Source organism: Schistocerca piceifrons, chromosome 8 (genome assembly GCF_021461385.2).
Source record: "Schistocerca piceifrons isolate TAMUIC-IGC-003096 chromosome 8, iqSchPice1.1, whole genome shotgun sequence".
Classification (NCBI taxonomy): Eukaryota; Metazoa; Arthropoda; class Insecta; order Orthoptera; family Acrididae; genus Schistocerca; species Schistocerca piceifrons.
The window spans coordinates 374419220-374446908 of record NC_060145.1 but is presented as its reverse complement, the minus strand read 5'-3'; the positions used below and the strand labels follow the sequence as shown (position 1 = coordinate 374446908).

Sequence of the window (27689 nt, the reverse complement as noted above, 5' to 3'; positions counted from 1 at the left end):
GTATGGCCCTTCACTGCAGAGGCTGGTAGGCGTCTTCTCTGTGCCACACTATACCCTCTGTGACTGTGTACACAGCGATTATGGATGTCGGACTACCTGACCAATACTTTCTAGTTTGATGGAAACCGTGACGTGATTGCTAGCGTAGTTTTCCGTTGAGTGCCATCTTCTGTGCAGAACACGATCCGTATGATCATATCGTGACATAGACACAGGAAGGCGAAATAGAAGTTTGTTACTTGAACTTTGGGCACCAGTGTATATGCCCAAGGTAATTTTGTTTCAGTTCGTTCTTGACCATGTTCTATAACGTAACAACAAGTAAAAATCTATTGTATCCTCTTGGAGATGGGACATTTCAATAGTAGATTTTAAGAAGTTGTCCCAAAACAATAACATTTGCGGTACTCTTATAGAATTTATTTTCAGATTATAGTAATTCGCTGTAAGCTGTGTTAATAGCGAGCTTTTCCTTTATTTCAGATCGTGTATGGTTGTCAAACATACACAGAATTCAGTCACTGACCAGATGTCGGAACACTGATAGCATTAGTTTCTGGATGATAAATGACCAGTTTTATGGATACGCGTTGCAGGTAATGGTAGATGCGGGTACATGAAATGGAAAATAATGAATGGGTCATATTTAAAAAATAAGTTTGAATGACACAATATTTTATTAAAAAAACTATAACTAATGAATACAAAAACAGGTCAATGGAAAAGTCAGAATCAGAATAACAGAAACAAAAGAGAATCTGTAAGTTACTGTTGGACCCACTCGTTTTGTCGGAGTGATGAAGAAACATACATAACACCATCTGGACAAAGGAGATAACAACTGTTACGTAATTGGGGTTCATGTTCTGAATTAAAAACTGTAACCTAGAAACATGCCGCGAAGGTAATGGTTTTCTTACACAGAAATTAAATTAAAAAAGAATGCTTGAAGAAACTTCGATAGTAAGAGCCAGTTCAAATTCTTGCCAGAGTAAAACCACGTACTGGATCAGGACATAAACTCAGAGTGCTATTCCAGGTAAGCTATCCGAGGCCTCTGATTTCCTAACCTTGTTCGAACAAGTGCCTCTTTGACTTCAATAGCTGTTAGACGTAAGTCGGTTCTTTGTGACTAGAAGTGCGATAAGTTGAACAAATCATTACGGTTCTGTCATTGCACTGTGTTGCCATAGGAACAATGTTTTCACCACTGCGAACGTAAAAATTCCCAAAGTTATCTTAATAGCGGCGTTCTCTGCCTACCACGAACAGTTCACACGGCTTTCAATTTAACGACCAGGAGTACCTCTTTCGGATATTGGGATAGAGCTGCAACCAACTGACATGAACTGCATAAGAATGAAGTAGGCTAAGTATGATTTGTGTATGGGACCTGTAAACATCCATTATAGTGAAGAGCCGGAAATGACTGCGCAACTTCGTTACCTTTGAAAAGACAACTTTAGAGACATTTTTTCCGTTTCATTACAGACAGAATGTGAGTCTGTCTCATTAAGTCTCACACCCTGCACCTGTCACTCTTTAGCGTCAACTGAAAACTCTCTGAGTTACAGTGAGCTAAAGACTGTACCCAGTGTTTCCCCATTAATGTGTAAGATTCAGCTAACAAAGACCTTTTAATTGTACTTCAATGGATTATTAGTTGCTGTCCATAAGGCTTCGTTTTTCATTAATTCAGATACCTTACTATAGAGCTATCTCTTTGAAAGAATGCGTATGAGGTGCTGTACAGTGATAAATTATAAAGGGTGAAGCCGAACTCCATTGAAAAATTGCAGAGGTTGGTTGAGTACTTTTATGTATTGTTACCGATGGCTTGTTACAGAATAATTGCATTTCCTTCCATTTCTTACCACATTTCATCTATTTATCTGTATTCCTTTCACTCACGGTACTTGTTGTTGATAACAGTTATGACAACTTTAATCTTCGCTCTGAGACTTGGCTTCAGTACTGCTCGATTACGTCTCAGGTATGGTTTAGCGGCCTTGTTACTTGTACGCTAACAGTGATACACTGCAGGATGGCTACGTTTACTGTTGAACAGTACGAGGTTCGCGTATGTGTTCACTGACGGCAACCGCATCACAGTACTTTTTCATTCTCCGACGATTGTTTCACTACTCTGCGGTTTCAGTTGTACGTATTGTTGATTGTGTACTAAAGACCCATTCACTAATATAAAGGTACATTCCCAAAAACAAGGGTAATTCGGGGTAACAAACCTAATACATCATAATTAATTAATTTATTCCTCTGTAAAGAGCCATCGCTGACCACGGGTCGCTTAAACCGAAATGTTCAGAAAGTGTCCCTGAACTAACTCCGAAATTTTTGTTGGTTAAGTTAATGTTCCTCTTACAGTAACTGGGATATGGAAGGATTACAGAAGGTTCAGTGATAACTTGCAGCGAAGCGTTAGTCAGTAAGATGCCCTCGTATTCTCGTGGTACTTAAACGAAGGAGCACTCAGACAGTGAAGTACGGGCTCCTGCGTTTGAGTCCTGATCCGGCACAAAGCTTTAACTTTTCATAAATGATCAACTGGCAGTTTCTTGGAGCTGGTAGATTTGATATGCTACAGTGTGTTCAACTTCCTTGTCTATTATAATGAGGAATAATACGGTCTGATACGGAAGGGTCGTGATCGTCCTTTGGCGCCTGGTGCTAATACAGTACGGAGTCCTCAGAAGCTGTCGTCCGCGCCGAAACCGAATCCCTGTCCGCCGAAGTCGAAGCCTTGGATGTCTTCGTCGTCGTAGCGCGCGCGGCCGCTGCTGGCCGTGTGGGCGGGTGCCCGGGACACCAGGCCGCGTGTGGGGGCGGCGGCAGCAACGGGGGCGTAGGCTCCAGAGAGGCGGGCCCGCGGGGGCGACGCCAGAGGCCGGTCATGCTGCACCTGGACATTACAGGAAATACCACACAATGCTTCAAATCAGATGTATTTGACCGGATAAAAATCGTGTCAATAGGGAAGAGTCATTTGTTAAGCTGTCATCGTCCGCCTAGGATCTTATTAGACGTGGTGTCCCACATGGCTCCATCTTATGACCTTTACGTATTTTTGTGTATATTGACGACCTTTAATCTGCTGTATCGGGCGTCAAGAGGAGACAAAAGTGAAGGTGTTGGGGGATGGGGGGGTGGGGCTGTTAACAGCCACATTTTCAAACGTATAGCGAATAATTTTACTCATTATGGAAATCGTTACAAGAAATGGGAAGGGGATCACGTAGTGTAATTCAGTGTGGGTGTCCTCGAGGTCTCATTAAATGTTCTGAGGTGGCTGTTCCGTCAGGCGTTGAGCGGACAGAGTGCAAATAACTGCAGAACGTGAATAAAAGGTGGCTATCGTCTGGACTCCGAGAACATACTTGGAACACTCCAGCGATTCGTTGAAAGTTGAGAAGATCAGCCGTGTTCACGGAATTCCAGGGAACCTCACAATCTGCATCTGCCCCCAGAACTAATCGCAGCCACACGGTCGATTAGAAGGCCTGAACCAGAGCTGTTGTGGAAGTTCTGTGAAAACTAGGCTGCGACTCTCTAAACGTGCGCCAAATGGTTGAGAACCTGAGGGTCTCAGACACATATTTATTGGAGACAAGTAATGTGAAGAAAATATTTCATGCTGCTAGAGAGCTAAACGGATAACGATAGTTCTTTCTTTCATCCGTCATGTATTCAAGAGAAGCAGTTTTAGCAGTATTATAGTTGTGAATCCTATTACGCTCACATCATGAGGAATATAATGGATGTACCTAATATGGGCATGCTACGACGTCGTCGTCACCGAAGTGAAGGTGCAACTATTTTAAATTATTTGAACGTAGAAAATTTTGTTATTAACGTGCTTTTATGATACTTAAATCAGGGTTGGTCCCGGTATTCACATATTACACAGGATGACACAGAAAAACGGAAACTGTTGATACACCCAGTAAAATAACAATATTAAAAAAAATGTTATGGACAGCTACTGAACCACTGCAACTCGCCTATTAAGGGACAGTAATTCAAATTACGAAAGTCTTAAAATTACGTTCTATAAATGGTGTTCTCCTGTAAGTGTGCATTCTTACAATCTGCTCTTAAGTTTTCCCATTGATTTGCTGTAACATGGAAGCAGAGATACCACAGATCTCATCTTCAATTCTCTGTTTCAGTGCATTCAGTATTCTTGACCGAGTCGTGCACGCACGTGATTCTTAACGAAGCCCTACGAGAAAAAGCCACAAACAGACAAATCTGGTGCTTCTTTAGGTGGAGGGTGTGGTATGGTATCTTTCTTCATTTTGTATCCACGGCGATATCTTTTTCTGTTTCAACTTTTTCTTTAATATGGTTCAAATGGCTCTGAGCACTATGGGACTTAACATCTATGGTCATCAGTCCCCTAGAACTTAGAACTACTTAAACCTAACTAACTTAAGGACAGCACACAACACCCAGTCATCCCGAGGCGGAGAAAATCCCTGACCCCGCCGGGAATCGAACCCGGGATCCCGGGCGCGGGAAGCGAGAACGCTACCGCACGACCACGAAATGCGGACTTTCTTTAATACACATGTTCGTGTTCTGAATAGCTACATACGACTTCTGATATGTGCTACTTTTGCTTTTGTTATTGTACGTGAATGCTTGCATCTTTTGGGGAATGTGCTCTTACACTTGTTTGTATGAATAATGTTATTAGTGACATTTACGAATTTCTGTGTCGTACCTTGTGAAATACACCCAAGTTATAGCGTACGGTATTAGGAGTTTCAGCTCTGGGTAAATAGAAGACAAGAAGTTATTCCTTATTGGGAGACGATTAAGGCAGCATGTGTAGTTTGCATGTCACAGCTTGTCAGTGAAGGAACGTTGTGTTAAATATAGGAAAATTGTCCTATTACGGCTTCTTAAAGTAGTAAATGAATTTACTTGTACTATGTTATTTTTGGAGTGAGTTTATGCCACGAAACTGATTATGTAATGTTCGTAATTTATAGTTATTTGGGTTTTCTTCTTAACAGTGAGCGAGACTTTCTAAAGAAAACGTGATACAGGGACAGATTTTACACCTCTCAATTGATTTAAGTTAATTTACTACCACATTCACGTGAATAATTTGACTCGATTTTGTAAACGTAGTCGACATTTACTGAATTCGTTGGCGTAAGCCTCAGAGTGACTGGATTTAATACGGAGTGTCGATCGTTACGAAAACTAGGATCTTCGTCGTTCCCTTGCCGTGATGTATATCTTTTGAATTCTCTGCATTCTTGTCAAGCTAAGATCAGTTCAAGCAATCATTTTTATACAATCGATTGCAAAGACGAAGAAGTATTTACTGTTCAGATCTTAAATATTCAGGTAGTAAAAGTTGCTTCTGAAGTACCATAGCAGACACTGTCGTCCACAACATAAAATCATTTTAGTTACTTTCATATTGTGTGATTCTAGATTCTGATTTTTGTTTCCTTTCTAAAAAATGCCTAACATTCCTACCATTTATCGAAAGTCCGATTCATCCCCTGTTGGCAGTGACGTAATAAGTTTTCTGGGGATTTGCTATCATGAATGGGTGCCATCACCTATGACAAACGTACACTTTCTTAAAATGCTTTGTGAGACAAGGTAACCTCAGTCAAGGGGCGAGGAGAAAATACCCATTTGAAGGACTAAGTTTAAATTAATAAGAGATTAAAACCTCACTCAAAAAGTATGGATAACTTTCCAGATGCTTTGCTTTGAGACAGCCGGATTTCAGATTTCAACTCCCTGAATCCTACACAGACATTTAAAATATCCAAAACAACATTATGTTCAACTTTTAATACGGTAATTTCGTTGCGAGTTTTGTTTTCGTAAGTTTCTAGCCGCTCAATCCCAATGTTAAGGTGGAATGCTGATAGAAAAGCTCCATACTTATCATATACAATCGTTCGCTCGACGAAAGATCCGTACCCAATGAATGGAAAATTGAACTGGTCATACCAATATTTAAGAAAGGTAGTAGGCCTAATCCGTTATATTACAGGCCCATATCATTAACGTCAATATGTAGCAGGATTTTGGAATATCTATTGCGTTCGAACATTATGAATTACCTCGAAGAGGACGGTATATTGACACACAGTCAACACGTACTTAGAAAACATCGTTCTTGTGAAACACAACTAGCTCTTTACACATACAAAGTGCTGAGTACTATAGACAAGGGATATCAAATTTATTCCGCAGTTCTAGATTTTCAAAAGGCTTTTGACACTGTACCACACAAGCGGCTTGTAGTGAAATTGCGTGCTTATGGAATATAGTCTCAGTTATGTGACTGGAGTCGTGATTACCTGTCAGAGAGGTCATCGAGTAAAACAGATATTATTTCTGTTGTTCCCCAAGGTAGTGTTATAGGCTCTTTGCTGTTACTTATCTATATAAACGATTTGGGAGACAAACTGAGCAGCCGTCTTTGGTTATTCGCAAATAATGCTGTTTTTTATCGACTAGTAAAGTCAAAAAAAAATGGTTCAAATGGCTCTGAGCACTATGGGACTTAACTTCTGAGGTCATCAGTCTCCTAGAACTTAGAACTACTTAAACCCAACTAACCTAAGGACATCACACACATCCATGCCCGAGGCAGGATTCGAACCTGCGACCGTAGCAGTCGCACGGTTCCAGACTGTAGCACCTAGAACCGCTCGGCCACTCCGGCAGGCACTAGTAAAGTCATCAGAAGTTCAAAACAAATTGCAAAACGATTTAGAAAAGATATCTGTATGGCGCAAAAATTGGCAATTGACCCTAAAAACGAAAAGTGTGAGGTCATCCGCATGGGTGCTAAAAGGAATCCGTCAAACTCCGGTTCAATAACAGTCAAATCTAAAGGCTGTAAATTCAACTAAATACCTAGGAATTACAATTACGAATAACTTCAATTGGAATGAACACGCAAAAATGAAGGTTAACCAAAGACTGCGTTTTATTGGCGGGACACTTCGAAAATGTAACAGGTCTTCTAAGGAGACTCGTACACTACCCTTGTCCGTCCTCTTTTAAAATACCTCTCCGCCGTGTGGGATCCTTGCCAGATAGGCTGGACAGAGTACATCGAGAAAGTTAAAAGAAGAGCAGCAAGTTTTATATAATCGTGAAATAGAGTAGTGAGTGTCACTGAAATGATACAGGATTTGGGGTGGACGTAATTTAAAAAAGGCATTTTTCGTTGCAGCAGAACTTGTCACGAAATTTCAATAACCAATTTTCTCCTCCGAATGCGAAAATATTTTGTTGGCTGCTACCTCCATAGGAAGAAATGATTATCATAACAAAATAAGGAAAATCAGAACTTGCCCAGAAAGATATAGGTGTTCGTTTTCTCTGCGCGCTCTACGAGATTGGAATAATAGAAAATTATTGTGAAGGTGGTTTGATGAAACATCTGTCAGTCACGTAAATGTGATTTGCAGAGTGTCGATGTAGATGATTAAATCAAAATACATTCTAAATGTTATGTGCATGCGAACAGAAAAGGCAAGCCTTTGAGCGCACCAATTTATATTTTGATTAACTGAATGTTCCACAACAGTCCCTTCAGAGTTATTTGAAACTAAACAAAAGATCATTTTGAATTAAATAATTTTAATTATTACATATGGGTTGGCTGACACCATAAGTATGACGTTACAAACCACCATAACAAGACGAGCTGTCATTGTAAAAGAGTATTGGCATTTAGCAGCAGGAGGTTAAAATACGTGGCCTGTGTCATTTTAGACAGAACTGCGTTTTGTTTAGACTAAAAGAGCGGTTGCGGCACTGATGATAGGCATATTTTATCGATTCAGATAAATGTTTTATTTGTATTGGATGTTGCTAGTAAAAAAAAATTGAATGACCACCAAATGTCAGCACTATTTCTTTCTGAGTAAATACGTAACGCGTCAGTCTCTGGGCAGTGATATTCGGAGCGGCCACCTCCCTGTTGTCGTTCCCGTGTAGAGAATTGTGTCGATAGAAAAAATCGAGATTCGAACAGTGATTCATTAATTTATAAAGAAAGGAATGAAAGCAGAGGAAATTCATACCTATTTTCAGAACTCGCTGTGGGACTCTGCTCCATGATACTCAACTATTACTAGGTGGAGAAACGAATTTAAATTTGGTGGAAGCAGGCTAAATGATGATCCGGGAAGTTATTGGCCACAGATATGTCGCTACACCAAAAATTATTGCAAAAGTGCGTAAAACGGCACATTGAAAAAGGCCGACTGAGAGTACTAGAAGGTACTGAAGCTGTATGGATGTTATCTGACTGGGCACATCACATTTTAACACTAGAGTTGAATAAAAGAAAATAACTGCTATATAAGGCGGAAGAAACGCAACAGAATGGAAATGTCTAAACAATATTTCACCTAATCAAAATATCCACGGATGTACTGCCGGTCTACAGTGTCCAACGGGCACAATATTTCGGCGATCATGCATGTCGCCATCATCAGGTGAACTGACGGACTGAGCTCCTGTGAACGTGCCGGCACGGAGATCCGTACGCTATGGCTGCTCAGAGGGAACTGGGTTCGGTCGCGGCGGCGGCCGATTTAAATACCCTCCGCCCGCGGCGCGCTCCCTCCGCTGTCCGCGCACCGCGCCACGGTCGCGCGGTGTAACAGATTGCGACGGCGTCTGAGATGACGTCGGAGTGATGGATCTGTGCGCCGTGGTCGTCACAACTATACGTTTGCTCGATTTACTCGTGATTAACCCAATCGCTGGTTCCCAAGCCTTGCTAAGATTATAGCCACAGTCACGGTTTATGAGGTCGTCGTTGGTGCGAATTTCGATGGCCTCTCTAACAACGCTGTCCCAGTATCTCGACGTCTGCACCAGAATCCTCGTGCGTTCATACTCCATAGCGTGATTTTCCGACAAACAATGTTCAGCGACCGCCGACTTGCTCGGATACATCAGTTAAGTGTGCCTCTGGTGTTCACGGCATCGATCCTCGACGGTACGCATCGTCTGACCAATATACGACTTGCCACATTGACACGGAATCTGGTACACGCCGGCCTTCCTCAAACCGAGATCATCTTTGGCGCTCCCCACCAGTGCACGAGTTTTATTCGGAGGACAAAACACAGTTCCGACCCGGTGTTTCTTCAAAATGCGGGCGATTTTCCCCGAGAGCGCGCCTGTATATGGAATAAACGCAGTGCCTACCTCCTCCCTCGTGATTTCATCCATCTCCACAGGTTGTGCTGTAGTGGTTGGGCGGAGAGCACATTGAATCTGCCACTCTGAGTACCCATTTTTTCGAAATACAGTTCTCAGATGTTCCAATTCCTGGGGTAGACTCTCTGCGTCAGAGATAGTGCGCGCCCTATGTACTAGAGTTTTAAGTACCCCATTCCTCTGTGAAGTGTGGTGGCAGCTGTCTGCGTGCAAATACAGATCAGTGTGCGTTGTCTTCCGATACACCCCATGACCTAGGGTGCCGTCAGCCCTTCTCTTGACCAAAACTTCAAGGAAAGGTAGTTGCGACGGAATCTTCTCACGAAATTCCAATCATCAACTTTCTCCGCCGATCTACATAGGGAGAAACGATCACCACGATAAAATAAGGGGAATTAAAACTCGTACGGGAAGATATAGGTGTTCGTTCTTTCCGGAATAATGGAGAATTGTGAAGGTGGTTCGATGAACAGTCAAAGTTCGTATTACATTCCTCATTTGGCACAATAAAACGTTGCCTTCTAATCAGCCTGATGAATTTCTGATAATGATGCTCAGAATTCGAAAGCAGTCAGACCTGTCATTACACTATGTGCGATCAGCACAATTTAAGAAAAACCTGATAAAAATACACTTTCATGCAAACTATTTCTGTTCGAAAATTTAACACTTATGAAATCCACAAAATAGACAAATCACTTTGCGCTACGCAAATAACGCAGATTCGTTGTGTAATTACTGCGAACATCAATGCAGCGACGTCTGACGATGGCAATAATGGTAATTACAAGCTACACAGGAAGCGTGGACATTTTTTGTTGCAGGTTTGTTCTGAATGAGACGAGAGTCCTTTTAAGAGGACTGCACGCATAAACGTATCTCCAGAGGGCACCCCTAACCTGTTCTCTGGGATCAGACAGGCAGATACTGTTGTTGTTGTTGTGGTCTTCAGTTCAGAGACTGGTTTGACGCAGCTCTCCATGCTACTCTATCCTGTGCAAGCTTCGTCAACTCCCAGTACTTACTGCAACCTACATCCTTCTGAATCTGCCTCAGAATATGTCCTACCAACCGGTCCCTTCTTCTTGTCAAGTTGTGCCACAAACTCCTCCCCAATTCTATTCGGTACCTCCTCATTAGTTATATGATCTACCCATCTAATCTTCAGCATTCTTCTGTAGCACCACATTTCGAAAGCTTCTATTCTCTTCTTGTCTAAACTATTTATCGTCCACGTTTCACTTCCATACAAGGCTACACTCCATACAAATACTTTCTGAAACGACTTCCCGACACTTAAATCTATACTCGACGTTCGCAAATTTCTCTTCTTCAGAAATGCTTTCCTTGCCATTGTCAGTCTACATTTTATATCCTCTCTACTTCGACCATCATCAGTTATTTTGCTCCCCAAACAGCGAAACTCCTTTACTACTTTAAGCGTCTCATTTCCTAATCTAATTCCCTCAGCATCACCCGATTTAATTCGACTATATTCCATCATTCTCGTTTTGCTTTTGTTGATGTTCATCTTATATCCTCCTTTCAAGACACTGTCCATTCCGTTCAGCTGCTCTTCCAGGTCCTTTGATGTCTCTGACAGAATTACTCGTACAATGTCATAGGCGAACCTCAAATTTTTTATTTCTTCTCCATGAATTTTAATACCCACTCCGAATTTTTCTTTTGTTTCCTTTACTGCTTGCTCAACATACAGATTGAAAGCATCGGGGATAGGCTACAACCCTGTCTCACTTCCTTCCCAACCACTGCTTCCCCTGTCCCTCGACTCTTATAACTGCCATCTGGCTTCTGTACAAATTGTAAATAGCCTATGGCTCTCTGTATTTTACCCCTGCCACCTTGAGAATTTGAAAGAGAGTATTCCAGCCAACGTTGTCAAAAGTTTTCTCTAAGTCTACAAATGCTATAAACGTAAGTTTGCCTTTCCTTAATCTAAGATAAGTCGTAGGGTCAGTATTGCCTCACGTGTTCCAACATTTCTACGGAATCCAAACTGACCCTCCCCAAGGTCGGTTTCTACCAGTTTTTCCAATCGTCTGTAAAGAATTCGTGTAAGTATTTTGCAGCCGTGGCTTATAAAACTGATAGTTCGGTAATTTTCACATCTGTCAACACCTTCTTTTCTTGGGATTGGAATTATTACTGATACTATCTGATCAAAAGCATACGGACGCCCTATATTATGCGTCATTAACGGCTACACGTCACGGTAGGCGTATGCGCCAGTATAATAGCGGGAAGGGAGTATTTTGTTGTCCGTAGAGAAGTGACAGCAGACTGGGTCAATCAGAAGAACTCAGTGACTTCTCACGTCGAATAATCACTTGACGTCTCCTGAATAACGAATCCGTCAGAGACATTTCAACCCTTCCAAAACTGCCAGGTCGGCCTTTGATGGTATGACTGTGAGGACACGAACAGCCACAGCTAAACAATGAACAGGAAGACGTCATGTACTGACAGCCATGGATAGTCGACCATTGCAGAGTGTGAGTGGGTGGCTGTACAAAATTGCATAAAACCAGCGGAAAGATTCACTCGTAAGTTTCAAAGTGCTATAATCAGTCCTGCTAGCACAACGACTCTGCGTAGGGAGTTCAGTAGAATTAAGCACAGTGGCAGATCAGGTCCTCATAAGCTACATAATACTGCAGTCATTGCTAAGCGACGCTTGAGGTGGGGTAAACAGCTACCCCACAGAACAGTGGATGACTGGAAGCGAGAGATTCTGGTCATACATAAAGCACACCAGTGGCAAGATGCAATCAGTACCTTCACTGCGCGATAACAACGATGAAGTCACTGATGACAGTGCCACTAAAGTAGAGTTATTAAACACGGTTTTTCCGAAACTCCTTCACCAAAGAAGACGAAGTAAATATTCCTGAATTACAATCAAGAACAATTGCCAAGATGAGAAACATAGAAGCAGATATCCTCGGTGTAACAAATCATCTTAAATCAATTAACAAAGCCAAGGCCTCCGGTCCAGTCAGGTTTCTCTCAGAGTATGCTGATAAAGTAACTCCATATTTAGTAATTATATACAACCACTCGCTACAGAAACATCCGTACCTAAAGACTGGAAAATTGCTCAAGTCACACCAATACCCAACAAGGGAAGTAGGAGAAATCCGCTGAATTACGGACCCATATCACTAACGTCGATTTGAAGTAGGGTTTTGGAACATATAATGTATTCTAACATTATGAAGTACCTCGAAGAAAACGATTTATTGACACATAGTCAGCACGGTTTCAGAAAATATCGTTCTTGTGAAACACAACTAGCTCTTTATACTCATGAAGTAATAAGTGCTATCGACAGGGGATGTCAAACTGATTCCATATTTTTAGATTTCCAGAAGACTTTCGACACCGTTCCTGACAAGCGTCTTCTAACCAAACTCCGTGCCTGCGGAGTATCGCCTCAGTTGTGCGACTGGATTCGTGATTTCCTGTCAGAAAGGTCACAGTTCGTAGTAATAGACGGAAAGTCATCGAGTAAAACAGAAGTAATATCCGGCCTTCCACAAGGACGCGTTATAGGCCCTCTGTTGTTCCTGATCTACATTAACGACATAGGAGACGATCTGAGTAGCCGTCTTAGATTGTTTGCAGATGATTCTGTCATTTAACGTCTTGTAAAGTCATCATATCATCAAAACGACTTACAAAATGATTTAAATAAGATATCTGTATGGTGCGGAAAGTGGCAATTGACCCTGAATAAAGAAAAGTGTGATGTTATTCACATGAGTACTGAAAGAAATCAGCTAAATTTAGATTACGCCATAAGTCACACAAATCTGAAGGCTGTAAATTAAGCTAAATACTTAGCGATTACAATTACAAATAATCTAAATTGGAACGATCACATAGATAATATTGTGGGTAGAGCAAACCAAAGACTGCGATTCATTGGCAGAACACTTAGAATGTGCAACAGGTCTACTAAATAGACTGCTTACACCACGCTTGTCTGCCATATTTTGGAGTATTGTTGAGCGGTTTTGGGATCCGCATCAGGTGGGACTGACGGATGACATCGAAAAAGTACAAAGAAGGGCAGCTCGTTTTGTATTATCGCGAAAGAGGGGAGATATTGTCACAGACATGATACGTGAGTGGCAGTCATTAAAACACAGGAGTTTTTCGTTGCGACAGGATCTTCTCATAAAATTTCAATCACCAGTTTTCTCCTCCGATTGCGAAAACATTCTGTTGGCACCCACCTACATAGGGAGAGATGATCATCACGACAAAATAAGAGAAATCAGGATTCGCACAGAAAAATTTAAGTGCTCGTTTTTCCCGCGTGCTGTTCGAGAGTGGAACGGTAGAGAGACAGCTTGAGGGTTGTTCATTGAACCCTCTGCCAGGCGCTTTATTGTGAATAGCAGAGTAATCACGTAGATGCAGATGTTGATGTAGATTTGGAGTGACGAGTCATTCTATACCCTGTGACAATCCTATGAAAGGTTCTGGGTTTGCCGAACGCCTGGATAATGTTTCCCGCCAGCACGGGCAGTGCCGACAGAAAAATTTGAAGGGAGTAATGTTGTGGTATAGGCGTGTTTTGCGTAGTTAGAGCGTAGTCCCTTACTGCGTATCAGAAAACACTAAATGCGGAAGGATATGAACAAATTTTACAGCGGAGGAACATTCCGGAGACGATTATGTTTGCATCAGCCTGACAACGCACTCTCTGACACGGCCGCATCTGTGAGACAATGGATTGTGGACAGTAACATTGATGAAATGGAATAGCTTGCCCGGAGTACGGACCTGAAGCCAGTGGAACACTTCTGGGATGAACTGGAACGTCGACTTCGCTCGAGACCCCGGCGTCCTACATCGGTAACTTCTCTGCTTTCGGTTCTTGAGTAAAAATGGGCTGCCGTTATTAAACAGATTTTCACACACCTCACTGAAAGTGTCCACAGCAGAGCAGAAGTTCATCTTTAGCTGAAGCATGGATACACCCCACAAATAGGTGTCCGGATACTTTGATCAAATAGTGCATTTGAGCCTACCATGCACTCGATTGTTTGCTTTTGAAGATAATCTTGACAGATTATAGCACAGCATAGTCGAAGACTGAGGCTCGTAGCTTTAGTATTCAGTCATTTGATAGCCAGGAATATGTACTAAGCAATACGCACGAGAAGTCATCAATGCTGGCCCGATAGTGATTCAGAGAGGCCGCTGGAAAATAACGACAGCTGGGGCCACTGGTTTACACAATCTCGTGGTGGCGGCATGGACTTTGGCTGGAGAATATGCCCAAATACATGGTCTTTGATGCTACCTAACCTCACTTCATACTTTATACACAAGCTGACTCATATCCGTCCACAGCTTAGCAGGGAATTACAGAATCCATCCCCGAGTGCGGACTTCACTTGTATTAACATACTCCCGATTGGTTGGAGTGCTCCTGGTGATGACTACTCACTTATTGAAGTTTCTTTGGCCTCAAATTATTTTCTTTATTTCTTACGATGATTTTTCATCCCTTGGTTGATTGTGGGTGAGCTTCTAACTCATTGCTAAAAGTGGTCAACAGCATTTCCGTTTAGTACGGACCCAAAATCATCTCCACAGATTTTCATGCTCGCTAGTAACATGAAGAATGGCAGGGTTCTGAGTTCATATGAAGTAACACAACAACAGTGAATCCTCACTCTTCGTCGGGGAGTGTGTAGATTTGAAAATTCATTGTGGAATAACCAAAGCAAAGCCATTTTTCCGGTAAAACTCTTCATCCAGAAGTTATAGCCCCGCAAGGTACGCGGGAGAATTGCTGTTAAATTTGAAGATGAGGGAGAGGTACTTGCGGAATTAATGATATGAGTAGCGTTTTGATAGCTTAGCGGGTTGACTACTTGCTCACGAAAGGATAAGATCTTAGATTCGAGTCCCAGTCTGACATAGCCGGCCGACGTGGCCGCGCGGTTCTGGCGCTGCAGTCTGGAACCGCGAGACCGCTACGGTCGCAGGTTCGAATCCTGCCTCGGGCATGGATATGTGTGATGTCCTTAGGTTAGTTAGGTTTAACTAGTTCTAAGTTCTAGGGGACTAATGACCTCAGCAGTAGAGTCCCATAGTGCTCAGAGCCATTTTTTGAACCAGTCTGACATACAGTTTTCATCTGCCAGGAAGTTTCAAAGTATCTTTACCTCGGTCGCTCACTGACGCTGATTCCCCCGAAGCCATTCCAGCATCTGATGATAGAGAGTAAACAACGGGAACCTGAAACTTCCTGGCAGATTATGTGTGCCCGACCGAGACTCGAACTCGGGACCTTTGCCTTTCGCGGGCAAGTGCTCTACCAACTGAGCTACCGAAGCAAGACTCACGCCTGGTCTCACAGCTGTACTTCTGCCAGTATCTCGTCTCCTACCTTCCAAACTTCACAGAAGCTCTCCTGCGAACCTTGAAGAACTAGCACTCCTGAAAGAAAGGATATTGCGGAGACATGGCTTAGCCACAGCCTGGGGAATGATTCCAGAATGAGATTTTCACTCTGCAGCGGAGTGTGCGCTGATATGAAACTTCCTGGCAGATTAAAACTGTGTGCCCGAGCGAGACTCGAACTCGGGACCTTTGCCTTTCGCGGGCAAGTGCTCTACCAACTGAGCTACCCAAGCACGACTCACTCCCGGTCTCACAGCTTTACTGGAGTGCTAGTTCTGCAAGGTTCGCAGGAGAGCTTCTGTAAAGTTTGGAAGGTAGGAGACGAGATACTGGCAGAAGTAAAGCTGTGAGACCGGGCGTGAGTCGTGCTTCGGTAGCTCAGTTGGTAGAGCACTTGCCCGCGAAAGGCAAAGATCCCGATTTCGAGTCTCGGTCGGACACACAGTTTTAATCTGCCAGGAAGTTTCATATCTGCGCACACTCCGCTGCAGAGTGAAAATCTCATTCTGGAAACGGGAACCTGTTCCTCGCTAAATCGTCAACACGTGTTCTACCTTTTTTTGAAGTTAAACTACTACTGATAAATGAAGAGAACTGTACTTTTATTGGTAGCCGTAAGTGAATGTCTGTCAAAAGTCGTCTATAGCATTTCGATAACAGCTGTACGCTGAAAGTATACATGTGCTGTAGAGATGTCATGTAAGCATCGTTGGATAACAGTTTGAAACACCACAGGTCGATAACACATGTATTGAAGGAAAACTTTCAGTACAGTACAGTGGGTAGGTTTTTGCCAACCACGCCTTTGGTTCTAAATTCGCCGAATGGATGCTTCTGCAGGATCAATTGGTTCTTCATGGGGATTGGTCGGTGCTTTTATTCCTCTTGACCAGTGGCTTATGATGCTAGACTTTGTAGAGACTGTTCACTTCAAGAGGCTAATCATTCCGCGATAATTTCCGAGACGCTGTGTGGGCCAGATTAGTCTAGGGTTAGACAGATCGCCTGCTGACACACAAAAGGATATTTCTTGCGGTAAAGTTTTGTTTACAGGTACAGCTGGGGACAAACTAATGCTCACTTAAAAATGATATGAAATATACATATGTCGGTACATGTTATGAAGAGTGGTTGCTACAACCTTGGTATTGTTCTCCACAAACCAAGATCAGTATTATTACAACCTACTCACGCAATGTCAGGATCTCGAATCTGAGAATTACATTCTGCTGAATAATAATTCAGCAACTGGCTAGAGAACGAATGTGGGGCGGTACTGGAAGCAAGTTATATTTATATGAAAATATTTTTGCAATAGAAGGATTGTGAACAGAAGATGTTTAATTTTTTTGGACAAGTACCACTGTTTGGAACCAACGAAGGCCTGCTTTAGGTGACAGAATGATCCAACATAACAGCTTAGCCTGTAGAAAATCAGATGAATGAGCTGGAGTGATTTGCTTCAAGTCCCAACATGAATCCTGTTAAACATCTCTTGAATGAGCTACACCACCTTTCCTATTGTAGATCAGTTCCCATGAAACATCAGAAATAATTAGTTACTATGTTTAAGACAGAAAAATATAATTCCTGCCCTCCGTCAATGTGCACTAACTGATAAGCATCCTACGAAGAATAAACACTCCTTGACTAATAAAGTGAGGTCTATCACGCAGCTAAGACACATGGATGGCGTTTGTCGAACAAACATCAATGGGTGTCCTGAGAGTGTTGACTGCCAACTGTTGCTTGTCATACGGTTTTATTTACCGCCTCGAAAATGTATACAGTTTGATCCGGTGAATATTTTCTAGAGCAATGGTGGGAAACCGGCGACCCGCGGGCTGGTTCGCATCTGCTACAGGTTTTCATCCGGCACGTGAAAGAAGACCGTGGGACAGAGCGTGAGGCACTCGCGCTGCACTCCGCCCAGGACACAGTTCTGGATTTTCCCACCAACGCTCCGCACGCCTCTGGTCTGCAACTCAAGACGCAAACGAGTGAAAGTTTCGCTTACTCCACGCATGCACAAAGCAATTTCGCCGTCACTAGATTTGAACAATAAAAAGAAATACGTTTCCATTCACAGCGCGAAGTTATGGCCCCTGTTGCGTGCGGAGAGTGGGGGAAAGAGGTAATTGCGTCCAAGTGATGGTGGGAGAAGTATTTTCGCCTCTATATCAGTGTTGACAACACACAAACGTTATTTGCTGCTTACAGAAACAACCAATGCTATTGTAATAAGTTACCAAAAGAATTTTTGGACAGCCAAAAAAATGCTGACTTATAGAGTTTGTGGGTATTAACACACTAAATATGGAGCAATCGAATGATCTGGCTGTGGCCAAAAATTGCAAAGTTACTCCTTGTTAATTGGGACTGCCTTGCTCATTATCATATTTTTTTTTCTTTTTCATATTACCATTACAGGTAATTCTTGTCTATACATAAGTAAGTAAAAGTTAACATTTCTTGTCCATTTTGCGAGTGCTATAACAATGCCACTGTCTAAACGGTACGTAATTTAATGAACTAGCTGCAGCCAGTTTCTTTTATACCTGTTTATTTTTACATGATGGTATTCCAAGATGCCTGGCATTTAACCTTCAGATGTTTTCTTTTATTTATGCTTCTTGAACATTGTTTCCTTACTAACAGCGTTCCAGAACGAAAGTTTTTAAGCCAGCTATCGGAAAACGTCATCGGTAAAGAACATGTTCACGAGGCGCTAATAAATGTAAACATCTGAAGATGTAGGCAACACAAAACGAATGTACTCTCGAAAATACGTTTTTTGAGGTATAATTTGCTGGAGTGGAATACCAGGAAAAGGGATGTCGTTTATGTCAGTGCATTATCCAATAAGCATTAACCTCACGGACGCTATAGTTTTGACTAGGAGCGCTGATGTCGCGTCACGTGACTAGACGGCTCGCGAGCTTATGTATGAATGCGAATCAGGCCCGCGGGTCACCATTGCCAATGACGCCGCCTTCCTTACCCCCCCACCCTACAGCGCTCCCAACACCTTCTCCAATCCCATCTTGACCGGTTCACCGCTTGGTGCAACCAGTGGTTGCTCAAGGTCAATCCCTCCAAAACCCAGGCGATCATTGTAGGCAAAACCACACCTTCCTTCCGCCTCCTTGATTTCTATCTCACCATCTATGGCCGTCCTATCGCCCTCACTCCCACCCTTAAGTACCTTGGCGTCACCCTCGACCGTCGCCTCTCCTGGACTCCCCACCTCCGGACAATCCAAACCAAGGCACGCTCCCGCCTCAGTCTCCTCAAGCTCCTCTCTGGCCGTACATGGGGTCTGGACCCCTCCACCATCCTCCACACCTATAAGTCCCTCATCCGCCCTATCCTTTGTTATGCCCATCCGGCTTGGATCTCCACCCCCCCTACCTTTTATAAATCCCTCCAAATCCTTGAACGTCATGCTCTCCGCCTCGCCTATCGCATCCGTCTCCTCTCCCCCACGCGGATCCTGTACAATCTCATCCCCTTCCACCACCTCCTCCTTTTCCTTGAAAGGATATGGATCCTGTACACCTCCCGCAAACTCGATCCTCCTCACCCGCTCATCTTCCCGATCCTCTCCCACCCCCGCCCGCTGCCGCGCCTGTATTCGCACGTCCCACCCGGTCTCCATCTCTCCACCCTCTCCCAAGGTGGCTTCCGCCAGCTCCCCCTCCCTGATGATGCCCTCCTCCCCTCCATCTACCCCTCCTATCAACTTTGACCCTGCCCCACCCCCCACTTCCGGTGTCCTTTCCTTTGGGCACCCTCCCTCCCTTCTCTTCCCTTCCCTTCTCTTTCCTTTTCCCACTTCCCCTCCCTCCACCCCTCTTCCCCCGGGTTTTCCCTCCCCCTTCCTCCCTCCCCCCTTTCTCCCCTGTCTGTGGCATCTCTGCTCTCCCCTCTCGCTCTCCCACTCCCCTTCCTCCTCCTCCTCTCTTGGCAGGTCCCCGGACTCGCACACGCATAGTGAACATTCGCGCGCCAGAGATCTTCGACATGAGTATCTCGTGTTTGTGCTTCGTTTTGTGTTTCGTGCAGTTACGACTCCACTGTTCACATGTGCCGTCGCCGTTCTCCTTGTTTTGTGCGCCGTGTCCACAAGTGTTAGTGTTTTTATCGTCCAACGTGAACGGCTTCATGTTTATTGTTTTTTGTATCTCCATTTTTTGCCCGCCGTTTTTTTTGTAGTCTGTATCACCTCTATGTCATGTTATTGTTCCACTTAAGGCTGAAGAGCAGCGTACTGTGCTGCTGCCAGCCCGCCTGTATAGGTGATTAAAATTACATTAAAGGAAAAAAAAACAAAAAAGTGGGTCACCAAAGTTACTCATGTCACTTCTGGAGCACACTCATCTCACGCGCGCCATGTCATGTAGTAATGTCGAGGATGAAGCGGGCGCATCCAACGCGGAGTTAGTGTACGCTCATATATGACGTAATGTGCCCTCTAAATGCCTTCATAGCTGGCAGTCATAGTATATAAGGACATAACAGCACCCCTAGACGTTCATCCCAATTGACAGTGGCCGAAAAGTACTTGAACGAAAACTGATGGCATTTTAACAGTTTCACACGGACGGAAGACCGAAAACATTTTGTTCAGCTAAGTCGGCCAGGATCCATATGTCCCAGATTATCGGTGACTGGTGACGTATGTGGCAGCAGTACCTGGTAGGATGTGACGCCTGGTGCTGCGGCAGGCGCTGGTACGGCGCGTCCGCGGTAGGCAGCTGCGGGCTGAGCTTCGAAGATAGGGGCCGGGCCACGGGGGCGGGCCTGGGGGCGGGGGGCGGCTGCGGCGCTGCGGAAGACGGCGGGGGCAGCCACCGCCGCCAGCGACGCCTGCTGAGGCGCCTGCAACACCACAACACCAGTCACAACCTCTTACGTCTACCATAGAGCGTGAGGGGCATTTGGTTCTCCTGAAACCTGGCATACAGACTGTTTTCTCGCTACAAAATTCTCACGTTTTCTAGAAATTATTCTCAGTAACTCAACTAAGTCGCATTTCACCTTACTTAGCTCTAAGACAAATACTGTGATTTTTGAATCGCCGTATAACTTCGATTTGTTTGATCAATTACATTGCCAAAGTTTCGGCACTGACCCAGGACCTTCACAGATCAGTGGCGAATCGGAGCCTCCCAGTCTATTGTCCATCGCTGCATCGTACTGTCTACATAGCACGTTTGGCTGTAGTTTGGCTGACTTAGGTAAATAGGTATTCATTGGGCAAAACAGCAGTTAGCATTATATGTGGAAATTACACACGTATATCTTACAAGAATGTCTTGATACAACTAAGATTATTAACAACAGCCTCGCAGTACATTTATTCACTTGTTAAAGTTGCTTTGAATTTGAGAATATTATGGATATTCACCAGTACAGTACTACAAGAAAAAACGACCTAATTTTATACGTAGTGAATCTGATTTTAGCACAGAAAGAACTGCAACACTCAGCTATAGCGAAATGATGAAATGATCGTATCGCATTGATGGCCGGAAGTCCCCACCTCGGGAAGTTTGGCCACCGAGTTGCCAGTCTTTCCGGTTGACGCCACACTTGGCGATTTGCGTGTCGACGATGGTGAAATGATGGTGAGGGCGACACAACACCCAGTCCCCAGGTGGAGAAAATCACCGACGCGGCCGGGAATCGAACCCGGGGCCGCTCATTTGTGCTCATCAGGGAGCTAAGAAGGCGGAGTAATTAGCTGTAAAAGTTATTGGTAATCTGCTCCATATTTCACATTATGACTGAGGCGTGGTAAAGTTAGCTGTTTTGAAAAGCGCGCCGCAGCGCGTAGTGTAAAGCAGTCGCATTCCGTTTCTGGCAGTGGCGCCGCTGTCGCAATCGCAGCTTTGGTGTCTCCCTCTGATGGGAAAGGGGAAAAGTTGCCTGTTCACGTGCATTTAAGGGGCGCTATGAGCTCGGCAGTTGGTCAGTCTGTGAGTCTCGGGGAGTCTGGTCAGTTGGTCAATCGGAGTGAGTCTGGGTCAGTCTCGTGTCATCAGTTGCTGGTCTGCCTCTCGTTCGCATTTGTGCGGCAGTTAGTGTCTGTCTGTCGTCGCAGTGCGAGTATGTCTGTCGTTTGGATCAAAGCCAGAAAATGAGAGTCTTGCCACTCCGCCAGTAACAGAACTCAGCTAGTGGTCGCCAGTTCGGGGCTGAGTTCCTGCATCTGAGTGTGCACGTTAGGCTGCCAGTCTGCTCGAGTTGCTCGGGCAATGGTCATTGGCGGTTGGATCGGTCGGTTGGTCGGTCGCGCACTGAGACCCGAGACGACTTGTCCGCCTTGAGCGTCGGCGTATGTGAGGTCCCCATGTGAGTCCCGCTATAGAAAGGGGTAGTGGCTTCGCGGTTAACACAAGAGCAACAGGAGCGAAACCACGACATGGGGCTGGCCGGGGCGAGCTGCGCGCCGTGAGACGGGAGATCGGCGCCCCTTCCTGCGTCCGTTGAAGCGGCTGGCAGCGGACGGTTCGGGAGAGCGTTGGGGGTGCTGCGCCAGGTCTTTGCCAGAAATCGCAGTTTATTAGAAGTTAAGAGACTGGGGATATGTTGTTTCATTTACTTGTTAAATTCTACTTGTTTTCTTGGTGAGGTCACCAGCCGCTTTGTTTTGGGGTCATCCCACCGTTCTTCTCCGTTTGCCCACCCGGGGGAAGGTGGTTATTTGTGAAATGGGTGGTCCGTTTTTCCCTTGTGGAGTTGGGGAGGGTTAGAGCAATCTGCGGTTCGGGTTGTTCAGTTATCCCTCTGTCAATCTGCCATACGTTAATAGCTGCCTCTGTCATGTTTGTCGGATTCGGTGTTAACGAATTTATAGAATTAAGGTGAAAATGCTGAATTCCTGAAATATGTTTTTATCTTGCCTATCATCTTGCGAGGCGGTATATGTGTAATGTAGAGCATGTTGTACATTTTATGTAAGTCTGAATTTTATGGGTTTTATTTAAATAGTCATTTTTATAAAGTAGCCACCCTTCCACCGTAAGAATCCTTAAAAAAAAAAACAAATTGCACTTTCGGTGGCAAATAATTTCATAGTGTGAGTGTTTGTACCATTTCCATTCCTCTTACGGGGTGCATAGTTAATGTGTTTGTGTGAGTTGTTAAAATTTTTAGTTCAAAGTAATCTGGTGTGTTGCAGATTTGCACCAGTGTAGTCTTTCAGAGTGGTTGTGAGCGGTCGTGACTACAGCCGTGTTGAAAGGGAGCGGTAAGCTTCTTAGCCCGAAGGCTCATACTGTCAACATTGTTCTTTCTGGCTCTAAATAAAATTGTAACTTGATATTTCGAGGGTGCTTTTTCTGCTTATGAATTTTAAATCTGTTTTTGAAAAGTCTTTTATGAATAAAATTTCCATTTGTTAAAGGTAATTTCATTTTCGTCAGTTACTCCGTGGCAACTACTTCCACGCTCACCTAGTGTGATTAAATGTGTTACTGTTCTTGATGGAATGCTAATAAATAAATTAAATTCTTTAAGAAAAGATTTTGAAATTAAATTCACGGTTCAATGACGTTTATCGTATGATACATGCGACTGGAACTAGCTATCCGTGTAACTGCCTAACCAAATTCCTACTAGTCCTTATCTCGCCTCCTGTTTGATGATGAAACTAATTTACCTTTACATCCATTAACATGATGATAAGTGAATGTTTGTAAGCAAAGTGCGGTATCGATTTACGTCCGCTAACATGATGATAAGTGAAGGTTTGTAAGCGAACTGTAGTATCGATTTACATCCATTAACATGTCGATAAGTGAAGGATAGTAGGCAAACTGTGGCATGGATGCAATCAAACTGAAATGCCGTTTTTAATTGTTGTGTTTGTTAAGCGATGTAAAGGACATTTATCTGTAGGGTCTTTTGCCGCTTATTTTTATTGATATTTAACGAAATTTTCTCTGTCCTTCTGATATTTTTGTAAGTCCTATTTTCTTATTTTCAGAGACGTTATTCTTTACCACTAGAAATATCTCTGTGTATTTTTTCTTGATTTACTTACTAATTCGTAGGATTCCTTACATTTACTGAAATGAAGTAACTTCAGATTATTATCTCAAGAAAGCAGTTTTCAAAATGTAATTAACTGTTAATAATTTCCTCATCTGTAATGTATCTAAGTAATCTGCCTTTAAATCGTGTTCCACGTACCCTCCAGATGCGAATCCATCGAGAATCACTCTCCAAACTAAATCGAGACTCATCTGTGAAAAGACCATCGACCCACTGTTCGGCTGTCCAGGACATGTTGGTGACTCCAATCTAGACGTTCTCTTCGCGTCAGGGGTAGACATACAGCGTGTCGCCGACACTAAGGGCCACTCTGCCGAAGCCTTCTGCACACCATTTGACTCGATACAATACGTCCAGTGGGTACTGCGGGCTCACATGCTAGTTTCGGTGTAGTATTAAGGCGGTTATGTGCTAAGTGAAGGTTCTCTCTTCTGAATCCACATGTGGTCGGCCCTGCCCTGGTCTTCGGAATACAATTTCGATCTGTATAAAGTGTCGCAATATCCGAGAAACAAAAGAACGATTCACATTAAGCCAGATCAGTTTGCGGCTTTCCTGCTTCCTTTCTTTCCACGGCCCTCCACCGTGAAGAGTGGCGTCTTCTCTGTGACATACTGCCTTGTACACAGCTATTGTGGATATAAGGTTACCTCGTTTGATAGTTGCTCTGACGTAATCATTGGCATGGTTTTTCGTTGACCGGAATGCCATCTTCCGTGCAGAACACTACCATGCGGACATCTGGTTGACAATTAGTATGATTGTATCGTGGATTAGACACAAGACGGGGAATAGCGGTCCGTTGCTTCAAGTTTGGGCGCCTGTGTATGTTGCAAATAGAGCTACTAACAAAGAAGTAATCAATTTAAACGCCATGCACAATGTGGCAGTTTTTCATGCATCTCAGTGTTTATGATGTCATACCTCCCGAATCACGTGTCATACAAGATACAATTTTGTGGGTGCATTTAGAGGCACATGTGAATACTGTCTAATGGGGTTAGCAGCACAGAAGTAAGAAATTTAAACGTGATGCATGGCGCGGCAGTTTTACACGAATCTCATTATTTGTGACGTCGTATCTCCTGAACTATGAGACACTGATGACTCTTATTCCACAGTGATCGTTGCCTGACAATAAGGGATATGTGTATCATGTTTAGTTGAAATCAGTCCAGTGATTTACGATGAGATCGGAACACAGACACATACGTACACGTGTAATATATATACTGATAAGCCAGTACATTATGACAACCGATCCACTATTGGCATCAACCCGTCCAGGCGATACCAGCGTCACCTGACGAGGAATGACTGTTAGTCAGACACATACACGGTGCATGTAGTATCAGTGGGCGAGAAGTCTGTTGTTTGTGTGTAGATTGTGGAAGGCACTCAATCTATAGGAATTTGACTGAGGACAGATTGTTATGTCCTGGAGATTCTGTACGAGCATTTAGGAAACTGCACAACTTGCCGGTTGTTCGAGGAGTGCTGTAGTGAGTGTCTTCAACATGTGGTGAAACCACGTACAGACGTCTTTGGGTTAGGCAGCCACCCCTCATTGCAAATGTCGGACGTCGTAATCTTGATCGACTGGTAAAACAGGACAGGTGGCGAACTGTGCTGGAACTAACAACAGACTTTAATATTGGGCAGAGTACAAGTAAGTCTGAACACACAGCGCACCGAACACTCCTAACAAAGGGCCTCCACATCCGACAACCCATACATGTGCCAATATTAACATCACGACATCAGCAACTATCTGAAATGGGCACGTGACCATCGGCACTTGACTTTGGCTCAGAGGCGGACCGTTATATGATTTGATGAATCCCAATGTCTTCTTCATCATGACGATGGGAGGGCGTGAATCCGTCCTCTTCCAGGGGAACAGCTCCTTCACACCTGTGATGCGGTACGGTAGCAGCTCCATTATGCTCTGGGGAACATTCACGTGAAAATCCATGAGACCAGTGGAGTTCGTGCGAGGCACCAGAATGGCCAAGGAGTGTCGCACGTTGGTTGCAGACGCGTACAACCGTTTATGACGGGCCCGCCGTTGTGGCCGAGCGGTTCTAGGCGCTTCTGTCTGGAACGCGCCGACCGCTACGGTCGCAGGTTCGAATCCTGCCTCGGGCATGGACGTGTGTGATGTCCTTAGATTAGTTAGGTTTAAGTAGTTCTAAGTTAATGCCATGAGTGTGATTGAGGAACATAGTGGCGAATTCCAGTTGATGTTCTCACCCTCCAACTCGCCAGATCTGAACTCGCTAAAACAGATGTGGAATGTGACTGAAGATGACGCCAGAGCTCATCTCTCAAATCCTGGGAATTAACAGAAATTAGATGTCTTGTGTGCAGATGTGGTGCCAATTCCAACCAGCGACCTACCTAGGCCTCACTGCTTTCACGTCATGACGTGATGCCACTGTTATCTGAGCCAAAGGCGGACATACCAGCTATTAGGTAGATGGTCATAGTCTTCTGGCTGAAAAATTTGTGTTCTGCCTTACGGCAGGTCTTGTCATGGGGAAAACCTCGTCAGAGATCCACCGCGTGACCGTCTAGGAAAGTGATTCCAGTGGTGGTTTCCCGTTGTCTTCCACTGGTGATGATGAAACGCACAGTCCCTGAGCGGAGAAAATCTCCGGCCCTTGTGGCTGGTTGTTTATAAGCTATACACTGCTGCACATTCTGTACCATTGACCAAGTTATTGCAGTGACTTACCACAGCCTGAGGGACAGGATAGTAGTGTACGGCTACTGGAGCAGCGGCGTAGGCGACAGGCAGCGGTCTAGGAGCTGGCGCTTGGACGACTGGTCGCCGCAAAGGGGCGGCGGCTGCAGGGGGCGGGAACACTGAGGAACCCAGGTCAGCCACACCTGAAACTGTGTGAGGCACACGCAGCAATAGCACTGTGGAAGCTGACACATCTTGCAAGACTGCAGTTTGATCAAGCTCTGTGACAACTCGATGCAGAAAGTCTGTTACTACCACTGTTATCCCTTTCTTTGGTTCTAATTGCAGGGTACTTCTCAATATTTGTAAGTTTGACATACAGTTAAGAAAATTCTTAAGCATTTTAGACCTTTCCCCCCTGCGGTCGGCAGGAAAGAACTAACAGTCGGTTTGATTACACTTTATTACAATTAAAGAGAAACGCCTTCTTGGCATACACTACGTGTAAAACGCAAGAACAAACAGAAAAATGCCACAACTCTTGTGGTGGCAAACCAGATAAGGAAACAAGACCAAAATCTGCTCTACAAAATACAACGTGCTACTGCAATGCTACGGCGAGTGAATACAACGCTAGGGCCGGCGTAAGTACTGGCAGGAGCTTATCCCAGCGGTTGATAAAAACAGCCGGTCTAACGGTCTAGGAGTGCTTATAAAGCCCGGTCGACGGAGTGCTACATGAGTCATATGAGTTCCGATTGGTGGAACAATGCCACATTTTTTCTGGCGAAGTAGTTCCATGTCTTTTTTGGAAAGTCTGTTATTGTTTCTGTCTGGCAATGTTTCTCTCCGCAATCCTGAAAAGGGTTCGGCAACCTATCTAGCGCGTCGATTCTGCGGGCCCTCTAATAATAGGGGGCCGCTACGACACCCCCACTCCAAGATTTCAGCTGCACAGAAAAAAGTTTTCTAAAATCCTATCCTACCTTAGGGATTATTTTATATTTTACTGTTGATGGTTTAAAGAATTCAGAACTAACTGGAGTAATCAGTAACGTAAAATTTTGAGTTCATCATGGAATGATTTTTTTAAAATTATTGTTCAAGTTTACACAAACTTTCCGATGTCATTACAGGAAATTAGGATCGTGGTTTAGAAGCTGAAAGAAACACTATATTAACGTACAGCAACTATATAAATATGAGGACCCTGAAGTCCATATGACAGGGTAAAGAAGTAGATGCCATT

At 44.0% G+C, this 27689-nt stretch overlaps 1 protein-coding gene across 1 annotated transcript in view; it reads right to left on the bottom strand.

Moving 5' to 3' along the window:
• Positions 1-670: 670 nt before the first annotated feature.
• Positions 671-27689, bottom strand: part of LOC124711789 (translation initiation factor IF-2-like) — a 67597-nt gene continuing 40578 nt past the window's right edge. The window contains exons 3-5 of the mRNA XM_047242008.1: positions 26489-26649; positions 20386-20571; positions 671-2920 (exon numbers count right to left, since the gene is read on the bottom strand). Of these exons, the coding sequence (XP_047097964.1) occupies positions 2708-2920; positions 20386-20571; positions 26489-26649 (560 nt within the window). The 3' untranslated portion in view covers positions 671-2707. The remainder of the gene's footprint in view (positions 2921-20385; positions 20572-26488; positions 26650-27689) is intronic.